The 12,039-nt window shown below is 58.1% G+C and overlaps 1 protein-coding gene across 1 annotated transcript; it reads right to left on the bottom strand.

Annotated features, from left to right (window-relative positions):
• Positions 1-457: 457 nt before the first annotated feature.
• On the bottom strand, positions 458-10,786 carry PERM1 (PPARGC1 and ESRR induced regulator, muscle 1). The gene is given in 4 exon segments (XM_068158306.1): positions 458-2,695; positions 5,958-6,074; positions 8,239-10,426; positions 10,428-10,786. Coding segments are annotated over 4 exon segments (2,697 nt in total). The 5' UTR covers positions 10,740-10,786; the 3' UTR covers positions 458-2,615.
• Positions 10,787-12,039: the final 1,253 nt, after the last annotated feature.

The following is a 12,039-nucleotide window of genomic DNA, read 5'->3' as shown; positions in this document are numbered from 1 at the left end:
CTGGAGAGCTTGGCTGCATTGAGGGAGGGCAGAGGTGATGAGGGTCCATGGACCCAACCCAGCAGCTGCTGCTGTGCATTGATTTGTGCTCACTGATCTGTTCAGGGGGGGTCCAGGAGGAGCTGGTTGGAGGGTTGGCAAGGATGGAACTGTGCTTGTAGTCCTGAGTGCTTTTGAGACAGGAGAGAGGGCAGGGCTGTCTGGATCAGGCTATTAGTGGCTTGTGGCAGCCAAGATGTGTCTCAGAGGGGCAGGCAAGGGGGATTGAGCCAAAGAAGAGGCGAAGCAGCTCACCTCCCTGCGGGCTCTGTCCCTCAGGGCTCCTCCAGCAGCACATCAGCTCCTCCAGCCTGGTGCCCACAGCCCCAGAATGAGTTGAATTCTCATTCTTTTAGAACCCAGCACTTGTTCTTCAGTTTCACACACAAGCAAGGCAGACACAGAAGTATCCATGAGACAGATCTTTATTGGAAGCTTCCAGCATCTTTTCTCCCTCCCCCTCCTCCACAAAAGTCCCCTCTCAGGCTACACAGCTGCTACAGTCCACATGGAGCCTGCACATCCCTCTCTCTTTCTTGCTCTTCTCTGCTGCCTGTCTGACTGTACAAGTGCAGAGTGCCCTCCCTCAGCAGCAGTGATACAGGGGCTTGAGCACAGCCCCACACACATTCAACGGCAAGGAAAGATCCAGACCTCTTCTCCCTCCTTTCACTGCCTCAGACTGCTCCTGTCAAGCCCTTGAGCAGATCCACACAGGCATTCTGGGCAGGTTTTCCCCCCAGCACCTCCGTGGATCTGGTCCCCAAGTGCTTAACAAACCTCACCTTCGTGCTGCTGCCAGACTTGGGAGTGAAGAAGCCCCTCAGGAATAATGCCCTGGAGTGATCAAGAAGGCACTAGAGACAGGGAGGAACCTGAACCACTTCCTTCTCATTTTGCCCCCCCCCCCCCCCCAACTTTCCATTCTGGGTCCTCCCCAGCCCCACAAGGTCACACATTCAGCCATGGCATCTCCTCACTTGACATTCTCCCTGCCAGCTCTAGGGTGGGAGGCAGAGGAGGGACCAAGTCACAGACCTAGAGCCTTCACCTGGTGATCCTCACAGCCAAATATCCACACCTACCTTTTCCTCCTTTCCAACATGCTGCTGTCCTTGTGAGACCTCTTTCCTGAGGCTCCCCTGAGCTCAGCCTCTTTCTCTGTTGCCCCTGCAGCCCTTGTCCCTCCTGCCCCCTTTCCCTGCTGCCCCTGCAGCCCCTCTCCCTCCTGCCCAGCCCCTTCCCCTGGCTCTGCCTGCATGACACCTGCCCATCCCCTGCCTACAGGAGCAAGATCACAGAATTGTGAGGGTTGGAAGGAGCCTCAAGGATCATCTAGCTCCAACCCCCCTGCCATGGGCAGGGACACCTCACACCAGATCAGATGTGTCCTTGCAGTGGGTGCTCCTCACCCACAGGGACAGACACTGCAGCCACGGCTCCAGCTCAGCAGGGCTGAGGTGACTGCATGCAGCAGAAACCCTATCTCAGCCTCCTGCACTGCTGGCCCAGGCTGTGACTTCTTGGAGTGAAATCCAAGAGGATGATTCCTCTTGCAGTGAGCCAAAGTGGTCATGGGAAGCCTGGGCCTTGCCAAGGCAGCAGCCCCTTCCTCCCCCTCCAGCTAGCCACGTGTGGCCAGTCCCTGCTTAGCAGAGCACCATGTTTGGACACAGCCAGCTCTCCCCAAAGCTCTCCTCTCCTCCTCCACAGGTAACCCAGCTCTGCCTGAGGAACAAAGCACTTCCCTGGTTTCACAGAATCACACACAATCAGCCTGCTTGGAAGAGACCTCCAAGATCATCGAGTCCAACCACTCACCCAACCCTAACTAATCAGCTAGACCATGGCACTGAGTGCCTCATCCAGACTTTGCTTAAACACCTCCAGGGAGGCTGACACCACCACCACCTCCCTGGGCAATCTCTCTTTCTGTGGAGAACTTCTTTCTAAGACCAAGCCTAAACTTCCCCCTGCACAGCTTGAGGCTCTGCCCTCTTGTTCTGTTGCCTGGGAGAAGAGCCCAACCCCCACCTGGCTACAACCACCCTTCAGGTAGTTGTAGACAGCACTAAGGTCTCCCCTGAGCCTCCTCTTCTCCAAGCTAAACACCCCCCAGACTCTCCTCGCAGGGCTGTGCTCCAGACCCCCCTCCCCCCACCTTTGTTGCCCTCCTCTGGACACGTTTGAGCTCTCTCCTCCCTCCACCACCTCAGTGCCTCCTTTGCTGCCATAGGACTTCAGCGGGGAGCAGGGACAAGCAGTGCCTTGGAAGAGACACTGACTGCCCCTAGGGGGTGGCCCAAGTGTGCAAGAAGCGTGCAAAGAAAGAACAGAGCCAGCCCAGGCTGAGCTCCTCTTCTGTCCAGTGCAGGTCCACACTGCCTACCGTGCTGTCACTGACCGTCACCGGAAGGATCCTGCTCCCCGTGACATCCTGCCCCCTTTAGGGATGGGTCCAGAGAAGTCTTGGTGCTGGGATCCAGGCTTCTCCCACTGCCCTAGAACAAAGTCCCCAGCCTCTGCCTCCACTGTCCTCTCCTGTCCTCAGGAAGCATCTCTGGTGTGTGCTGAGCCTAGATCCGGGGGTGTCCTTCCCTGACCTGCCGTCGGAAGTAGCGGATGGCAGAGAGTGTGCCAAAGCTCGCCAGGAACACTGCAAAAGAGCCCAACACATTGCCAGAGTCAGCCTGGGTGCTTCTTCCAGACATGAAGGCCTTTCTCTACACAGGGAAGGTGACAAGCTGCTTGGCTTACTCTGGTCTATGGGTTCTAGGGGGGTGGGATCATAGAATCATAGAGTTGTTTGAGTCGGAGAAGCTCTCCGAGACGATCAAGTCCAACCATCAACCCAACACCACCATGGCCATGAAACCATGTCCTGAAGTGCCATGTCCATAGGTGCTCTGAACAGCTCCAGGGGTGGGGACTCCACCACCCCCCTGGGCAGCCTGTTCCAACGCCTGACCACTCTTGCAGGAAAGAAATTGTTCCTCGTGTCTGACCTAAACCTCCCCTGGTGCAACGTGAGGCAATTTCCTCTCCTATCACTTGATGCTAGGAGAAGATACTAAGAGCCCAGCTGGCTCCAACCTCCTCTCAGGGAGTTGTAGAGAGCCAGAAGGGCTCCTTTCAGCCTCTTCTTCAGACTGAAACCCCCCAGATTCCTCAGCTGCTCCTCACCAGCTCTGTTCTCCAGACCCTTCATCAGCTTTGCTGCTTTTCTCTGGATCAGCTCCAGCTCCTCAACATCCTTCTCAGAGTGGCCTGAAGCTGAACCCAGTACTGAAGGTGTGGGACACACCAGAATCAGAACATGTAGAGCTAGAAGGTAGAGCTCATGGAGGTGATAGACAGAACCAAGCTCTTCTCTGTCCTTTCAATTCATGTTCTTTAGTTTGGATTACAAGAGAGGCTAAATCCCCCTGAGCTGTGCCCAAGCAGAACTGGGAAGCCAAGCCATGCTTTTGGACTGGTTAACAGTAGGCTGAACATGAGCCAGCAGTGTGCCCAGGTGGCCAAGAAGGTCAATGGCATCCTGGCCTGCATCAGGAACAGCGTGGCCAGCAGGAGCAGGGAGCTCATTCTGCCCTGTGCTCAGCACTGCTCAGGCCACACCTGGAGTCCTGTGTCCAGTTCTGGGCTCCTCAGGTTAGGAAAGATGTTGAGCTGCTGGAAGGTGTCCAGAGAAGGGCAAGAAAGCTGGGGAGGGGTCTGGAGCACAGCCCTGTGAGGAGAGGCTGAGGGAGCTGGGGCTGCTTAGCCTGCAGAAGAGGAGGCTCAGGGGAGACCTTGCTCTCTCCAACTCCCTGCAGTGAGGTTGTAGCCAGGTGGGGGTTGGTCTCTTCTCCCAGGCAAACAGCACCAGAATAAGAGGCCACAGTCTCAAGCTGTGCCAGGGGAGGTTCAGGCTGGAGGTGAGGAGAAAGTTCTTCCCAGCAAGAGAGATTGGCCATTGGGATGTGCTGCCCAGGGAGGTGGTGGAGTCCCCATCCCTGGAGGTGTTCAAGAGGGGATTGGATGTGGCACTTGGAGCCATGGTTTAGCTGTCAGGAGGTGCTGGGTGAAGCTTGGACTTGCTGATCTCTGAGGTCTTTCCCAACCTTATTGATTCTATGATCCTATGACTTCCCAGTTTAAATTGAGACTCGATTGGGGTCTGTGTGCGTTAGAGTCTGGGTCACAGCCAGGAAAGCTCAACCTGCAGAACCTCAAGTGGCAGAGCTGTGAGGCCAGGCTGTGCAGCTGCCTCTGGCCTGCCCTCCTTGCCAGGGTGCTTGCTGCATGCTGGGTTATGCAATCCTGAGGACATGGAGCCCATATCCTGCTTTTCTCACCCTCTCTGGGGCCACCTCTACCATCCCATACCAAGAAGGCAAGGAGAAGCAGGCCAAAAGCTCCTTGTGATGGCTGCACTGAGCAACCTTAGCTAATGAGCTATTCTCAGCCCTGGGTGTCAGCTTCCTGTGTGACCTTAGTGAGGAACATTCCTTGCCTGGATGTGCAGCAGGAAGCCCTGGCCCTGCTGTCTCACCCCCACGGTGGGGGCTCTCTGGTGCCCATGGGCTGAACCTTGTGCTCTTGACTGCCCACAACACTACTCACCCAGCAACCCTCAACCCAGCTTCAGAGGAGAGGGAGAGGGAGAGGGGGAAGGGGAGGGGGAGGGGGAGGGGGAGAGGAGAGGAGAGGAGAGGAGAAGGAGAGGAGAAGGAGTGGAGAAGGAGAGGAGAAGGGGTGGAGAAGGGGTGGAGAAGGAGAGGAGAGGAGAGGAGAGGAGAGGAGAAGGAGAGGAGAAGGAGAGGAGAAGGAGAGGAGAAGGAGAGGAGAAGGAGAGGAGAGGAGAGGAGAAGGAGAGGAGAGGAGAGGAGAGGAGAGGAGAGGAGAGGAGAGGAGAAGGAGAGGAGAAGGAGAGGAGAAGGAGAGGAGAAGGAGAGGAGAAGGAGAGGAGAGGAGTGGAGAAGGAGAGGAGAGGAGAGGAGAGGAGAGGAGAGGAGAGGAGAGGAGAGGAGAGGAGAGGAGAGGAGAGGAGAAGGAGAGGAGAAGGAGAGGAGAAGGAGAGGAGAAGGAGAGGAGAAGGAGAGGAGAAGGAGAGGAGAAGGAGAGGAGAAGGAGAGGAGAAGGAGAGGAGAGGAGAGGAGAGGAGAGGAGAGGAGAGGAGAGGAGAGGAGAGGAGAGGAGAGGAGAGGAGAGGAGAGGAGAGGAGAGGAGAGGAGAGGAGAGGAGAGGAGAGGAGAGGAGAGGAGAGGAGAGAGCTGTGTCTGCTTGCAGGACTCTGCAGCAGCACAGGACTTCAGCTGAGCTGTGTTTGGAGAAAAGATGTTGTTTTTCCAGCAGAACAAGATGTAAATACATTAAAATCTCTTCCAGCAGAAAAGATTATCATTTTACAGCAGGAAAATAGGGGCACTTGTTGCACCTGAGATGAAGGAGTAAAATCCTGCATACTCAAGGTCTTGATTCAGCTTCTAGCCAGTGAGGACCCTAAAGAAGCCTCTCTGCCCCTCACCCACTGCTCCTGGTCCCTGGTCTAACAGCTGGAGGGAGTGGGGCCAAAGCCAGGCACACAGACCTGTCCTGCAGTGTGGGGAAAGGACAACCCCTGAGCAACCTGAGCCAGCTGGAGGTGTCCCTGCTGACTGCAGGGGAGCTGGGCAAGATGGCCTTTGAGAGTCCCTTCCAACCTGATGCATTCTATGATTCCATGATTCTAGGGATGTGAGTAGGAACCAGGAGCCTGACATTCCTGTAGGGCAGAAGGTATTAGCCAGCAAGAGGCCACTCTGGGGAAGCAGGAGGGTGACTGCATCCCCCCCACAGGCATCATCAGGTGTGACAGCATCCCTGCCTTGCCCCCCACCTTGCCTTCCACAGGCTCCTTCCCACCCTTCTCCCACCAGACTGGGCACCATACTTACTGGTCTTCCAGGCATCTGGAGCTTGCAGGTCAGAAGTCTTGACTGCCCAGGAGGCAAAGGCACAGAAGACAAGGCACATGTCTTTGTGGGTCAGTGCCAGTGGAGTCTCAGGCCCCCCTGTGAGAAGCAGAGCACAAGGCTTGGGGTTTTATGATGTCTCCTCTGGTCCCTCTGGGGCAGTGGGGCTCATGCACCCTCAGAGGAATATGTCCCAGGAGAGCTTTTTGCACCCTTGGTGAAGTCAAATATGTCTGTTTAGGACTCCTGTAAGGGGGGGGGGGGGGGGGGGGGGGGGGCGGCATGTCTCACCCCTCTCAGTCTGACATTCTAAGAGCCCAAGGCAAGTATTTGCTAGTGCTGCCCATGGACCTGGAAGGCAGAGTCAGGAGATGAGGTGTCCCCAGGACCTCTGCCTGCCTCACCACCTCCCTGCACCTCTTCCCAGGTCTGGGGAGTAGATGCAGGATTCAGCAGTTCCTGGGGTGGCTGCTGATGCTCTGGGGCTGCAGGCAGGTCCCTCTGGGCAAGCTGAAGGCAGCTCTGGGACAACACAAATGCTCCTGGGAAGCAGCAGGAGCCTGTACTGATAGGAAGAGAGGGAATGGATTGGAGCTTGAAGAGGGCAGATTTAGACTGGAGATGAGGAAGAAATCCTTTCCATGAGGGTGGGGAGACACTGGAGCAGGCTGCCCACGGAGGTTGTGGATGCTCCCTCCTTGAAAGGGTTCAAGACCAAGCTGGATGAGGTCCTGAGCATCCTGGGCTGGTGGGAGGTGTCCCTGCCCATGGCAGAGGGGTTGGAACAGGAGGATCTTGAAGGTCCCTTCCAACTCAAAGCATTCCATGAATCATCTCTCCATGGATCCTACCTCACCCCTGCCACCTGCTAGGTCCAGGGAAGGAAACAAGCCTGAGTGCTCTCTGTTTCTTTCTCTGCTGGAGTTGCAGCCTGGCACAACTCAAAGAGGAGGCTATTTTTGCTCCCATGTTTATCTGAGCAGGCTTTCCATTAAAGGTGGCTTATTAATTAGCTCCCCCCATAGCAAAGGGAGTTTTGCTCTGTGCAAACAGGCTGGAAGCTCTGTTTGGAGGCACCCTTTGGCATGAGTCATTCATTGTTTGGTTTCAGGATTAACTACAAGGCACTGTGGCCATGAGCATCAGAGAATCAGAGAATGGGCAGGGTTGGAAGGGACCTCAGGGATCAGCCAGCTCCAACCCCCCTGCCATGGGCAGGGACACCTCACACTACAGCAGGCTGCTCACAGCCACATCCAGCCTGGCTGCAAACACCTCCAGGGGTGAGGCTTCCACCACCTCCCTGGGCAACCTGTGCCAGAGATAAATGTGCTTGAGGTCCTGCTGGGTCAGACTCACTCTCCTTTTAGCTCCATTTCTCTTACCTGCCTCAGGTAACCTCTGAGGTCTCTGCAGGGTGTTGCTCAAATGAGTGTGTGCTTTAAAGACCTCCTCACCTGTTTCAGTTGGAAGCCTTGGACCTGTCCTGCTCCATGCACACCTTTTCCACCCCCATCAGCTGTCAGTCCAGCCTGAACAGGACAGCAGCTCAGCAGCCCTTGCCTTATCTCAAGGGCATGAGGTCTTTGGTACAGAAAGTTTTTGCTACTCTGCCTCCCATTCCCTCATCAGAAACAGAGCTTTGTGGTTCTGCAGGCAGCTGGGCAGCTCTGGGCTGGGGGGGTTCCTCTCTCTGCCACTCTGCCACCAGCCATGCTTAACTCAGCTCTCTGCTTCAGCAAGTTCTCCTTGGCCAAAGGGCAGAAGAACTCCTACAGTGAGCTCTAGCAGTTCAGGGGGACACATGAGTCACCTAGGACAGGGACTTCAGGCCAGCCTGAGGTTCAGCCTGTTGCATGCATGCTGCCAGGACCACCTCTCTGCTCCAGGACTGGAGACTGTGGGGAGCAAAGCAAGTTATGCATGGACAGATTCCATGCCTGCTGCAGCGCTGGGAGCCAGCCAGGGCAGCGTGAGAGTCACAAGAAGCCAAAGCCACAGGGCATGACACGGTGGTGGCAGCCCAGGGCTGCCATGAGGCAAGGTTCACGTGCCAGGGGGGTGATTTCAGCCCCACTAAACCTGGCAGAGCCCTCCAAAATGCTCCCATGGGCAAGGTGGCCTTAATGCCACTGCTGCCAGAGTGGAGATGGGCCGGAGCTGGCTGCCAGGCTGCCCACAGAGCGGCAGGAGCAGAGGAGACCAGGCAAGGCAGGGGCACATCTCTGTGCCCAGCGTGCGGGGGGTGGCAGTGCTGCTGTACCTCTCAGTGCAAGGGCCATGCCCAAACCTTCTGGCTCGGTCTGGCCTCTTCCTGGCGGAGCCAGCGGGACGAGGGAGAGCTTCTCTCCAGATCCTCTCCGCAGGAGAGCCTGAGGGGCTGGGGCTTGGCCTCCCACCAGATGCCTTTGCAGGAGGGACTTCAGAGCCCCCACAGCTTTCTTCACCTCAGAGGCTGGAGTGACTGAGAAAATCCTCCTCCAGCCCACCCTGCTGCCAGGCCCATCTCTGAAGAAGTGTTCATAGACCTCAGGGACCGAGACAACCAGGGAGTCTCTGACTGGAGCCGAGCTGGGATCCTCGTTTCGCAGCCTGGTGTGGTCCAAGCTGCTGAACTTCTTTCTCTTCCTGTCTTTACCTTTGGCTTTTTTCCTGTTTCCTTCTGGTTCGTTGAAAAAGTACTCATACAGTTCAGGCAAGGATATTTCCCTTTCCAAGGGTGTTCTCTCCCCCTCCATGGAGTCCCACATGTCTTCTTCTTCTTGGGAGTCACAAAACATATAGTCGTACATCTCGGGCCAAGTCACGTCCAGGCTGGCCGCCCTTGCAGGGGCCCCAGCTGCAAAGCAAGGGGGGCCCAGCTCCTTGGGGCTCTCAGCTGCAGGCTCCCCACAAGCTCCCCCAGTAGCACCCCCTGCAGAAGACACCACTATCTTGGGATGGGGAGGCTCCTGGGGCTCAGCACTCCCTCCAGAACCCACCAGTCTCTTCAGACAGGGAACCTCTTGGGGTGCAGCAACTCCTCCAGAAGCCATCACACTCTTGGGATGGGGAGGCTCCTGGGGCTCAGCACCCCCTCCAGAAGCCACCAGTCTCTTCAGATGGGGAGGCTCCTGGGGTGCAGCAACCCCTCCAGAAGCCACCAGTCTCTTCAGATGGGGAGGCTCCTGGGGCTCAGTACCCCCTCCAGAAGCCACCAGTCTCTTCAGATGGGGAGGCTCCTGGGGTGCAGCAACCCCTCCAGGAGCCACCACACTCTTGGGATGGGGAGGCTCCTGGGGTGCAGCAACCCCTCCAGAAGCCATCACACTCTTGGGATGGGGAGGCTCCTGGGGTGCAGAATCTCCTCTAGAAGCCTCCACACTCTTGGGATGGGGAGGCTCCTGGGATGCTTCCCGGCATGCCTCTCCCAGGGCCTGGCTGGCAGGGATCTCTGGCACATTGTCACGTAGACCCAAGCCACCAGGCTGTCCTGGCTTTGGCTGCTTGGTGGCTTTTGCCTTCCCCTGGGGCTGTGTCCCTGGCTCCTTCACCTTCTGCTTCAGGAGGGTGCTCATGGCTGGATCACCCTCATCCGTGCCAGGGCCGGGTGCTGGCTGTTTGCTGTCCGCTGCCTCCTCGCTGCCCAGCTTCACCAGAGCTGGCCTGGCTGCCTTCTCCTTCCCTTTGCCCTTCCGTGAGGACAGGGGGGAGCTCAAAGGCGTCTTCACAGCCGCACCAGTCCCTTGTGCCACCGCCCCGGCAGGCTCCCTGTCCCCTTGGGCTGCCTCGGTGGCGCTGGCTCCGCGCTGCTTGCGGCTCTTCTTCGGCGTTCCGGGCACCTTCGGCCTCACCACGTCCGGGGAGCTCGGCTCGGTGCCCGTTCTCTCCCTGCTCGCCTCCTCCCGTGCCGGGGAGCCGGGCGCTTTGGGGACAGTCCCCAGTGCCGGCCCTGGTGGGGGGTCACGCAGGGGTCCCTGCACCCCCGGATCCGAGCGGGAAGCGCTGCTGCCAAGACTTTTCCTTGCTGCCTTTGGGGAGGCAGCCAGCGTTGGCAAGCTGTCCTGGACGGGAGCCCCGGGCTGTGCCACCGCTTTGCCATGGGGCTGTGCCGCGCCTGTGTCCCGTCCCTTCTCAGGGCTGCTCGTTCCAGCTGGCTGGCTGGGATGCTCCATGGCCTGGCCGCTCCTGGCTGCCGCTTTCTCCGGTGCCGGCTGCGGTGCTGCCGCTTCACATGCTGCGTCCTGCCCGGGGCTGCCCTCGGCTGTGCCACCGGCCGGGTTGGCAGGGGTGGCTGCGGGGGGGCACGGGGGCTGCCTCCCCTGCACGCTGGGCATCCGGGTGGGCGAAGGGCGGCCGGGCTTGTCGCTGTCACACAGAAACCTGCCGACGGAGCCCAGCTCCGCTTCGTCCTCGCTGCCCGACAGAAGCTCCGGCAAGGAGAGGTGCCCAGCAGCGAGCCAGCGCGGGGGGGGCGTCTCCGGGCACCCCACGTGGGGACGAGCTCCCCGTGCCAAGCTCTGGCCTGCTGCCCACCCTCGCTGCCTCGGTGCTGGCGGGGCAGCCGCTGCCCGACACGCTGTCCCCTTGCTCAATGTCACTGAGACACTGCTCCTCGGCCGTGGCCAGCGCGGCCGGCGCTAAGTCGCATTCCTCCGACTCCAGGAAGAACTCAGCCCAGTCCCTGTCGTTCAGCTGGATGCTGTACTCGAAGTCATCCATGCCTGCAGCGGCAAAGCGAGGGGAGATGAGGGGACGAGGAAGGGGCACAAAGCTGAGGTTCATCCCCCCTAACCCTTTCCCCGCAGGTTCCTGCCCTGCTTCCCTGCTCTCTGCTCCTCCTCACTCGTTTCCAGCTGAAACCAGGGAAAGGAAAGGGCAGCTCCTGGTAGACTTAGCAGGACAGTATCACTGTGCTGGACCGTAACGCAACCAGGGCTTGGAGAGACCACTACTACCCCCCTCAGGCTCCTTCTGCCTCTGCTCCCCAAGCGCAGCAGCACAGAGGGGTTGGGATCCTCCCACAGCAGCATCACACCTCACATGCCCCTTTCCTGCTCCTCTTTGCCTACAACCCATTAAAAAGCCCCAGAGGGTTCATGCCCCTGAGCATTCCTGCTGCCACAGCACCATGCATGAAGGCGGCAAGGAAGCACACTCCAAACAGAGACTTTTCAGCAAGCCACAGCAGCCCCTTCCAAACCCTTGGCTCTGGGGAGGAAGATGCAACAGAGCCCAAAGAGCAGCAGAAGAAGCAGAGATCACAAAGCTGCATCCTACCTGTGCCACAGCTTGAGGTGGTGGTGGTGCCATTCAAAGAGCCACACAAGAAAATCCTCCCAGCACAACATGATGCTGTACCCTTGAGGGGGGCAGAGAGCTCAGCTCCAGCACAGATCCATTCAGGGGCCAAAAATAGACATTTTTCCCCCCCCACACCCCTCCCTCTCCAGGCTGTCATTTGAGATCCTGGTGTGATGGGTTCAGAGAGGGCAGGTCTATATATAGAAGCTGGTAGGGGAAGATATCAGGGTGCCAGCCAATGCCTTTCTGTCTCACAGCCTCTGGGGTCTCTGGGTCCGCTTCTGGTGCCCACTGCTCGCTTAAGGCCTCTGCCTGGGCTTGCTCCATGGGATGCTGTGGGCACCAAGGGGCACCCACACTCTTGGCATCCACCTGGGGGGACCCTGATGGGGATGGGGTGCTGGCCACGTTGTTCTGCGTGCTCCAAGGAGCTGGGAGGTAGCAGCCAGCTCCTGCCCAGCAGGGCTGGAGGGCAGCTGGGTCAGCAGAGAAGGAGCTCAGGCACAGAGCCATGACACATGGCAATGACTGTTCTGGTTTCAACATGCCCACCTCTTTGCCTCAACCTGCAGAGGTTTGTCACCCAAAAACATGCCTCAGGGATGCTCACCTATGGGTAGCATTCCTAGGGCACAATTTGCCAGCCTGCTGTGGATTGACATCAAAAGACCACAGCCTGCATCATGGCTTTTTCACAAACCCTTTGTGGTGCATGGCAGCCACCCCACCCCACCCAGGAGCATCTGGTGCAGGTGGCAGAGGCTGCCTTGGGTTGGAGATT

The sequence above is a fragment of the Melanerpes formicivorus genome, unplaced genomic scaffold (assembly GCF_026170545.1).
Source record: "Melanerpes formicivorus ecotype bairdi unplaced genomic scaffold, bMelFor1.0.p_v2 SCAF_39, whole genome shotgun sequence".
In the NCBI taxonomy this organism is placed as follows: domain Eukaryota; kingdom Metazoa; phylum Chordata; class Aves; order Piciformes; family Picidae; genus Melanerpes; species Melanerpes formicivorus.
This window is presented reverse-complemented; position numbering and strand designations above follow the sequence as displayed.